Source organism: Falco cherrug, chromosome 4 (assembly GCF_023634085.1).
Source record: "Falco cherrug isolate bFalChe1 chromosome 4, bFalChe1.pri, whole genome shotgun sequence".
NCBI lineage: Eukaryota > Metazoa > Chordata > Aves > Falconiformes > Falconidae > Falco > Falco cherrug.
Genome location: NC_073700.1, coordinates 23804881 through 23814591, shown reverse-complemented (window position 1 = coordinate 23814591; position 9711 = coordinate 23804881). Strand labels below are relative to the sequence as shown.

General features: G+C 45.3%; 1 protein-coding gene across 7 annotated transcripts in view; it reads left to right on the top strand.

Moving 5' to 3' along the window:
- The first annotated feature begins 2078 nt into the window (after positions 1–2078).
- Positions 2079–9711, top strand: part of RAD18 (RAD18 E3 ubiquitin protein ligase) — a 54189-nt gene continuing 46556 nt past the window's right edge. For 2 of the 7 annotated variants that reach the window (XR_008731927.1, XR_008731928.1), the window contains exons 1-4: positions 2630–2898; positions 3105–3186; positions 5631–5692; positions 7167–7237. Coding sequence is in view for 5 of the 7 variants with exons in the window: in XM_055708283.1 (XP_055564258.1) it covers positions 2848–2898; positions 3105–3186; positions 5631–5692; positions 7167–7237 (266 nt within the window). In the remaining 2 variants the exon portion in view is untranslated. Of the gene's footprint in view, positions 2239–2526; positions 2899–3104; positions 3187–5630; positions 5693–7166; positions 7238–9711 lie in introns of those variants that run through there. The other 5 variants (XM_055708280.1, XM_055708279.1, XM_055708281.1 and 2 more) reach the window with 4 other exon arrangements.

Below are 9711 nucleotides of genomic sequence, written 5' to 3'. Positions count from 1 at the left end.
CGGTATGGCTGGAGGGGTGTGAAGGGCTTCCTAGTGCCTCTCGTTGTGGTGGAACAGCTGCTGTGGGACAGCCCATGGGACTGCACCCTGCGGGGGAAATGCTCACAACCAACCGTGCTCTTTTAGCCGCCGAGGCTGCAGGGGCATCCACGGCTCTGCCAGACAGAGCTCCAACTGGAATGTCCTTTGCTGCTTCTGAATGACTGCCCCTCCGTGGGGTGAGGCCCCCAGGTGATAATGGCACCCAGTTCTGTCCCTGCCACCTCACTCGTGTCTCTCCAGGGCCCTGGCACAGAGCCACCGCAAACCAGAGGCACTGCTAAACACTGCCTGTCAGATGGAGCAACCTGCAGCCCTGAGCTCACCCCCTCACTGCACGCTACAAGGATAATTTGGCCATGCTGCCTAAGGTGGAGGCTCTCTTAACTTCTGAGTCATACAGGATTCAGGTGAAAACACAGGTTTTCCAGATTTTTTGATATGGTGCTTTTCCTGTCAAACTAGTTTAAGTCACTTTTTATGCAGCAGCAGCCTGTGTGGATGGTGCTTGGCTATAAACTCATTGCCCTTTGCTATTCTACCAAAACAAAAAATAAACATGTTGATTGAGTGATGAAACCCTTGTGTCCATTCCTGGGAAGGATGACTTACTTGCCAACCAACAAGCTCATGTCAGAAAGTGTGTGAACCTGGAACGAGATCTGCAGTGTGCGTGAGGGAAGAGAAAGAACAGAAAATTGAAAAAGAACCATAAGAGATTGATACATTAATTTTTCACAGCTTGCAGAGAAAGCAGAAGAAATGGATTCCTTAAGGTGAAAAGAAAGGGCACTTAAATGTCAATGAAATTATTTGTAAATTCTAGCACTTTTGGCAAGTGTCAGACAGTAATCAGCTCCATTCATATATATAAATTCAGAGATTCATAAAGCCTAAGGCCAGCAGGGACCATTATGATAATTTCTTCAGATGTTCCCTATCAGGTAGGTCATGGAGTACCTTTTTTATATATAAATATAAATATGCATTATTGAGTGCTAGTTTATGGAGCTTGACTTTATTTTATCTGATTAAAAAATCAGACTAGTACAAATCAGGAGTAGGACCATGCAAACTGCTACAAAAACTCATCTTACAGGAAAAATCAGGTATGGGCACACATGGTTTTCAGATAACAGCACATCTGAGTCACCAGCAGCTACAAAAGTGCTTAAAACAAATCTGTGAAATGAAGGAAGCAAAGGGAGGCATTACTGTTCCGCAGGCTAATATATAAAATAGGTAAATATGTATTGTGTGTGTGCGTAAAAACCTCTGCTACAAGACATGTTAATCACCAGGGATACTTGTAACAGTGTGCAGCCTGGAGCAAAGTGTGTCAATGTATTGCAGCAGAGTATCCGCGAGGGGACCGACATCGTCCCCCTTCAGCAAGCACCCTGTGCGAGGGGCAGCACAGCCTTGGTACAGGCTGCAGTAAATGGCCAGCTTCTGAAATTTGAATTGCACCGACACAGTGCAATTTGTTTGCGATGTTATCCCGCCTGACTTTGGCTACGTGCCAAGTTTCCCTAAACTCCTAGGCAATTATTAAACCTTCTGAAGCCACAGCAGCAGTACTCAGTCATGATCACTGCTACCTACTACTTCTTTGTTTTTCATCCGTAAGGCCCATGTATTTTTAGCCTGGGTTCTGCAGTGTCCCCTCTTGTGGAATTCAGAGAGCCAGATCTGGCCATGCCCAGGACAGAGGTGACCGTGATGATGCCCATTTCCATGGCAACCCCACACAGCCCTGTACATGTCTATGGAGAAGGTCGTTCCCATAGCAAAGGCTGACATGCACCTGTATGGGGAAGTGTAAACAGAAAACAGGGCTGGTTGGGAGGTGGCGGAGCGGGTTAGGCGCAGAAGGGATGTTAGGCAGGGGGCCGTTTTTCCAAATCTCATTGACACAGTGCCTGAGGGATTTTTCAAATTAACATCTCCGGAAGGTACAGGTGGTGAAGACTCTCACACCTAGCTTACTAGATGGTGGGGTTGCTCAGTGACACATCTCATTTGTCACCCGAGTAAACGACTGATCACAGTGGCTGAGAACTGCATTGCATCCATAAGATGTGCGCGGGAGTTTGATGAAGACGATGGGTGCGCAGGAGCCGGCGCCTTTCCTTCAGCCCCTCCGGGGTGCCTATTCCGAGGTGACCTCCACGTGTGCGTTAGGGAGAGGAGAGGCCGGTACGGAAACTGCCCGGTGGAGGACGCGTTTGGTGCTGAAACGAGTAAACGTTCATCCCTTGGATTTTAACATTCCCCGAGCCGGTGTTTAATTGGCGTCCCCCGGGAAGGGCAGGTCCTGCAGCCGGAGGGGAACTCGGGGTTCGCGGGGCCGGGACAGGGCTCCAGCCGCGCCGGGCGGGGGCAGCCCCTGCTGAGCCCGGGGACGGCGGCGGGGTCACCCGGGGCGGCCGCCAGCGCCTCACGCCCGCCGGTTTGCCTCGGCGCCAGCCTTCTCCTCCCGGGCCCCGGGGCGGCGGCGCGGGCCCGGCGGGCCCAGCGGGCTCAGGGCCCGGCCTCCCCGCGCCCGGCGGCTCGCACAGCCGTGCGGGGGCAGCCGCGGCAGGGCCTTCTGGCAGCCGGGGACGGAGCGCGCCACGCTGCGCGGTGGAGAGCGGCCGGCCGCGGGGCTGCGGCTCCAGCGGGCGCGGCCCGGCCCCGGACTACAGCTCCCGGCAGCCGCGGCGCCGCCGGAAGCGCGGCCCGGTCGCGGCGCGCAGGCCGCAGCGCGGGGGATTTGGACTCGGTGCCGGCCGGGCGGCGAGGCTGTGGGGCGCGGGCCGGGCCGCCATGGCCCTGGTGCCCGAGCCGCCGTGGCCGGAGCGCCTGTCCCCGCTGAAGGTGCGTGAGGCGCGGCGGGCGGGCTGGCGGCGGGGCGGGCCGGCCCGGCCCTCCGTGGCTGTCGCCGGCGGCGGGCTAGGGCCTGGGCGGCCCCCGGCACCGAGGGCCTGGTGCCGGCCTCTCGCCGCGCTCCGCGCCGTGCGGGGCCGTGGGGCACGGGGCCGGCTGGAGGCGCGCGGTGCGGTAACCTGGGCTTCCCGTTGCAGGCCGTGGATGACTTGCTGCGGTGCGGGATATGCTTCGACTACTTCAGCATTGCGATGATCATTCCACAGTGCTCGCACAACTGTAAGTACGGCCGGGGAGCGCCGGGCTGCTTCCGCCGAGCGCCCGCCGTGGGCCCCGGCTCCTGCGGCCCGGCCCGGCCCGGCCTGCTGGCCCGGGTCAGACTCCGTGGGTGCCAGCTGCGTAGGAGTCAACGCAGAACTGTTACTTGCTTTTCATTGTAACTCTGTGCCTCCTGTCTTGGGGTTAACGTATTTTATGGAGGTTCAGCTAATACATCACTATTGATTTGGTGGTTGCAGTTTAAATTTACTTGAGCTGTAATAAAAATTGCACAGAAACAGCAGTTTTGATAAAAAATTGCTTGAGTAGGAGCCGAGGTAAACGTGGTGCATTTGTGACAGGTCACTAAAGAGGTGGTGGGATTGTTCTTCCCTCTATCCTGTGACCTTGTGGAATTTAGAATTGGTGTGTTTCATGTAAATGCATGCTGCTGTGCATTCCGGGGAGTACCGGGGTGGCTGTGGTGGGAGTGTGTCTTGGCCTGACTTGTCGTTCAGTTTATGGATTAAGGCAGACAGGTAGGAGTGAAAAAGCTGTACTCAAAGAAACTTTGAGTGAATGGTTTGGTCTTCATACGTCTTTCCTGGGAAACACAGGACTGGAGAATTACCTTGTGGACCCTGTGGGCTGGCAAAATCCTGTTGTACCTTAGCCGAATGACAGAAAACTATTGAAAAATGTCCTCAGAAAAGAGTTTAGTCCTTTAGCGTTTCAGAGAGAAGTTATCATTTGACTATTTATCATTTACCGGCACATAGAGCAGGGATTACTGGCCTTTTATTTCCTTTATAAACCATGCAGCTCTTCTGCTTGTGGCTTAGCCAGCAAGGACATTTGCCTCTGAGGAGCTCTTTTGGATGAAAGCTGTGAAGCAGCCAGCAACTTTTCCTCATGCAGTTACGGTTGTAGCCTTCTAGACAGCGCAAATACGTGTGGTCTGGATTAATGCATGTAAACACCACCTATTCCTACAATTCTTCATTTAAATATCTTTTGTAACTTCTTGAGGGTGGAACAAAATCGAAAGCTGTATGGCAGAGAGCATTAAGTGTTACAAACTAAAATTTTCCATGCTGCTCTATCTGCCTCAGGCTGATATCTTCTGGAACATGGTAGCGAAGCAGTTTAGTGAAAGTCAGATTAGGGGGAAGTATGTTGCCTTTTCTCACCTTAAAATAAATGCTTGGAACTGATTTCTTCAGAAACTATAGCACTTCCTCTTCCTTACGTGAAGGAGGACGTTGTAGTTTGGCAATGAAGTTCAGCTTGGCAAAACTGTCACCATTGAAAACAGTATATTATGGTAGGGAGCACTGGAAATTCTCTGCAGTAGCTCGTATAACAGCCTGCCTGTGACACAGCTGGGTTCAGAGGCCCTTTGAAAAGAATCCACCTACCTTCTGTTTCTTAACAGATCGTGCATTTTATTTCCCCTTGCAAACTGCAGAAGGCCTAAGTTTCCTACAGTAAATCAATATTTCTTGAAGTATTTTCTATTTGGTTGTCTTTATGTAATCTCTTCAGGCAACAGAGATTGTACAATTGGAGTAAAAAGCTCTCTGCCATTAATGAATAATTATTTGTGAGTAGATGAAAATGAAATAAATTTACTTGCAAAATATTTTTCTGTTTCTTTTTTTCTTAATGATGTGTTACAGGGCTTCTAGATAACTCTCTAATCTGTTTGCAACTATAGCCACTTAAAATTCCTCCTCTACTCATTCTTGGGTGACTGGTAGCATTCAGTAGCTCTCTTAACAGCAGTTGTTTAACTTTCACAGTGCTTTGGATTGTACCATTCATATTTTTTTCACGTAATAAAAGCATCTGAAGATGTATGCCAAAATGAAGCTTATGGCATATTTCACCAAAGAGTCTATTGAAACATCCTGTGATGATCTATGACTTGGTTTTCCTGGGAAACATTTAAGCTGTCTCTCAGCGTTCCAGTGCTGTTTCCTATAATTTTTAGTTTTTTCCCTCAACAAGTTAGTATTGTTTTGGAAAGGGGAAGAAACACCTGGGAAAAAAGGGGATGGTTTGTCTGGGGCTATGCAGGAAGATGAAAGTGATCCAACATTAGTCATGTCAAAAAAAACCCCAACAACCCCCCCCCCCAAAAAAAAAAACAAACCAAAAAAAAGCAGTGGTAGAATGAGCAGTGCAAACACACTGCTTTTAGTGGTGGTAGCAGAGTAATGTGTTAAACTCTGCTTTTGACAGAGGGACTGAGATGAAATGTTGAAAGATGCTTGCATAAAATATGTTGGTGGCTTTTTTTTTGCTACAATAGTGATCTTAATTCTGTGGAAAAATGTATTTCCAGTATTGGTGTATTGTAGAATAGTTTGCATGTATTGTACGAAAATAAAATATACTAATAAGGATGTTGAACTGCATTTGGAATAATGCCTGTTAAAAAATCATGTATTTCCTTTTTCCAGATTGTTCCCTTTGTATACGCAAGTTTTTATCCTACAAAACTCAATGTCCAACATGCTGTGTGGTAAGTGTTTTTCTCGGCTTGCTTTTTGTGTATATTTTGGCAGATCTCAGGAGCTTTTCCCTTGGACTGTGCTAAGTAATTAATTCTGGTCGCATGTTACCACCTTTCCTTTTGGTGAGCAGCTCTTTGTGAGCAGCAATTTGGGCAACATGTGGTGGTCTTGTAACTGGAATTGTCCTGTTTCAGAGCTACTTTTTTTTTTTTTTTAATGCGTAGGCAGAAGTAGATGGAGCATCAAACCTGGGTTTTGGCTCAGAGCTCTGTATGCAATCTGTTGCAAAACATTTAACATTGCCTCCTAATTTGTTAAAATACACCATCATTTAAAATATGAGTGCTGAAATTTAAGCTCTTAAATTTTCCATCATTGAGTGGCCTCACTTCATCTTTCAAGGCATCTTCAGAAGTGTCCACAGACCATCTAGTCCTAAAACTCTGTGAGTGTACAGTGTACCTTTTTGGGGATCAGAGGACTATGTTACGCACCAGGACAAGGAGGAGTTTGCCATGAGAGTTAGGTTAAATGTGAAAAGCACTAGAGGCAGGTTCAGTCTGCTCTGCAGGTGAGTGATTATTATGATCTGACTTGAAGGCCTTTGTTGATTAAAGAACACACAATGCAATTTATACTAGGCCTTAATATAAGTTTTCATTTTAAGTAAGCCAGCTGGGCTTTATTGAACTCCTAAAAATGGTAGGCTGCCTAGAAACAATGAATGACACTTCAGGAATATTGGCGAAATAGAAGTAATTTTCTTCTGTGTTTCTAAAGCACAGTTTCTAATGACCCAGACTAGACTTTTCAAGACTGGGAAACAGATCTATTTGTCGCTTTGCCAGTTTTTAAACTTTCAGACAAGTGCAGACTACTTGATGAAGTATATTTTACTACTCCCTTCTTAAAAATCACAGGTATTGATATGAGCAAGACAAATAAAAGCTTTGTAAAAGAAGAGCAGAGAGAGACAGCCAGGGCGATAAAAATCAGAAATTGCTTAAAAAGAATGAATTGAATACACAAAGCCATCTCATAATTCATATTCTGATTCTGTAATTAGAAGATTAACACTTCCCTTCATCAGTTTTCATGTCTTGTTGATTAAGGTTCTTATCATGTTCATGGGATCTTTGGTTTGGCTTTCAAAATAATTAGAACTGGGCTACAATAAAGCATTGTTGGAAGCTGAGTAGACTTGATTTTGCTGCTTTAGCTTTATGGTTCATTTTTATCTATTACCTATAATTTCCCAGACTTACAGTTCTCAGGCAGTTATTTTAGCCTGAGCTATTTTTCAGGAAAAAATGTTTACAATTTATGCATTTTCATTCACATAACATTTTAGCAGGGTAGTTGAGGCATTTATCCAAGAAACAAATGATTGATCACTTGAACGTTTTCTGGGTACTTCTTGTTTTCACTGCATTTGAATGTTGTTTCTTTTTTCTCCCTTTTCTTTCTTTCTTTTTTTAATAGGCAGTCTCAGAATCGGACCTGAAAAATAACCGGACATTAGATGAACTAGTAAAGAGCTTTAATTCTGCAAGGTATACTGTAATTTTATGAATAATCTCTCTGGTTTGGCAGCTGGAAAGGCAGGTGTGACTCACTTTGTGTGACCAGGCTAGGAGTCCTTGTAGAGGAGCAGAGCAAGGAGCAGTGTGAGGACTGAGTGAAAATATTGCAGTGTCACAGAAATGTTGTCAAAGACTAATGTTTAAGCCTTTGGAAAAATCCTTCAGTTTTCTGGCTGAAGGTTACTGTCCACTCAGATAATGTGTGTAGGTTGTGTAAGCTTATTTTGTTTTTGCTTCTGGTTAGCTGCCCTGTAAGTTTACAGTCTCTTCCATTATGTGAAGTCAAGCAGATGTGTCAGGATTCTACAGGGAAAATAATGGTAATAAAGATTTTCTTCTAAGATCCTTCCTATGTGTGCAGCGGAAATTCTGAATAGAAAGATTTTATCTAGCGGGAATGGTCAGCTTGCAAGAGAATTATCCTGGTGAAGTCATTGGATGGGAAAAACATAGGTATTGAGGGACGACAAGTGTGAGTTTTCCTGGATAAGAGTAGTAAGGGAGTATTGTGCTTTTACCTGGATTTCTTACCTACTTTTCTGTTTTTTAATTCATTTTTGATCTCCTCATGCCTTTGAAAGACAGGAGCAAGAGAATAAGCATGACTTGGTAAACACTTACCACAGTAGATACATGAGATTTCTTGTGTTATCCCTGTTTTCTTGTGATAAGCAGCAGCTCAGGGATTTGCTAGGTATTTTGTAGGTATCCCTGTGTCTGTGGGAGAGAAACAGACTATCATCTTTTTCTCCAAAATGAACTTGGGAGCTTGAAGTCGATGATGTTCTTGGCTTCGTGAGCGATAGGCAGCATAGTTTGGTTTATGGCTTTGTTTCTTGAGAGGGTTTCTCTGTGGTGAAGTCTTCTTCTGTGTAGTCTTCTGTGTGACCACTATTAGGTTGAATTGGTTTTATTTGAAGAATTGGAATTCTACAGTTCCGTTATTTTAGCTTGAACTCCCTTTGGTGTTTCTTAGTGATAACTGGATTATTATTATTCTTATTTTTTTGGTAATGCCTAATTTTGTAGGGAACAAGTAGTGCTGACTTGGATCCATTATGATATTGAATCTTAAACGTTAATTTTTTTGACTGCTTTAATGGATCAGTATAAATCTTACCAGTCAGAGTAGTTTAATAATCTTGCCTTCTGTGATTCAAAGTTCAATCAATCTCTCAACGTAAAGATAGATCAATAAGACAAAACCTGTAGTTTCCTGTTCTGTACCGGGTGGAGGGTGAGGTGGGAGAGAGCCAGTGCAGGGTGTTTTCTGGATCTCAGTAAGAAAGACCCAACAACAAATGGCTTACTAGCACAACTAGTTTAATAAGACAGACTCTTACAAGGAATATAGATAGTGAGTAAATCTCATGTCACTTCAGATGCTGGGCACCCCACGTTTGTGCCTCTCAGCCTGGGATTGCATTTACTCTACGGATGGTCCTGAGTTTGAGGGGAATGCTGCTTGCCTGGAAAGTGTTACGGAATATGAGTACCATTAAATCATGATGTTGGTTTCTGCCCTGGCGATGTTGGTACAGGACTAAACTTTTGTCTCCCCTCCTCCTTCCCCATCTGCTTTGTTTCCTTTTGGCCCCCTCCAAAACAAATCTAAGGTCCGGGGGTTGATTTTTTGAAATGTGCTAAGTTCTTCAAGTCTATCCTGACCTGACTTTGAGCCTCAGGTGGTTTAGCATTTATGAAAATTAGGCCTTAAATCTTTTCAGTATTTCACAAAATGCAAACACATTTCTTAAGTCAGGCCTGTAGGGAAAGAAAATGTTAATGTTGGTAGTACTTAGCAAAGTAAAAGCTGTGCACCAAGGTCAGTGTGTGCATGGAATGGAAATTGTTCTAAATAGACCTGAGTGCTGATCCCATTTATACTTCTGCTCAACATTTAGCTTATGCTCAAGCGTTTGCAAAATTAGAGCCTTGATGATCATTTGTGCTCAGTGAGTGTTGTCTTGGGAGTCCTGCTTCCTCTCTGTAGAAGTGGTGAACTCTAATGTTTCCTAGGGAAGGTGAAGATGCTGTGTTTTCACTATGGCCCATTAATGTTATATTCTGTGTGAAGGGTAGAGGAGCAGTTTTGAGCAAGCTTCAGTCGGTCTGAATTCACCTTGCCCTGCCCTTGTGTTCAGGTACACACAGATCCTGAGCAGCGAAGGAGTTAAGCATTACTCTCATCAATTACACCCATAGGCTATACTGCCAGGGTGAGAGCAACCTTTGCCCAGCTTTCTCTTTGCTGCTTGTGCTATGCTTTGCAGGCAGAATTCATCACTCTGACCAGGTCAGGAGAGCAAGATGGCAAGTGCTCTTTGTGCCATCTTTCCTTGATGAACAATATAGTTATCAGTTGCAATGAGGCTCGTGTCTTCAAAAATAGTAAGGGTAAAGTTTTGGGGTTGTTTTGAAATTAATTTCATTGTCCTCTAAAG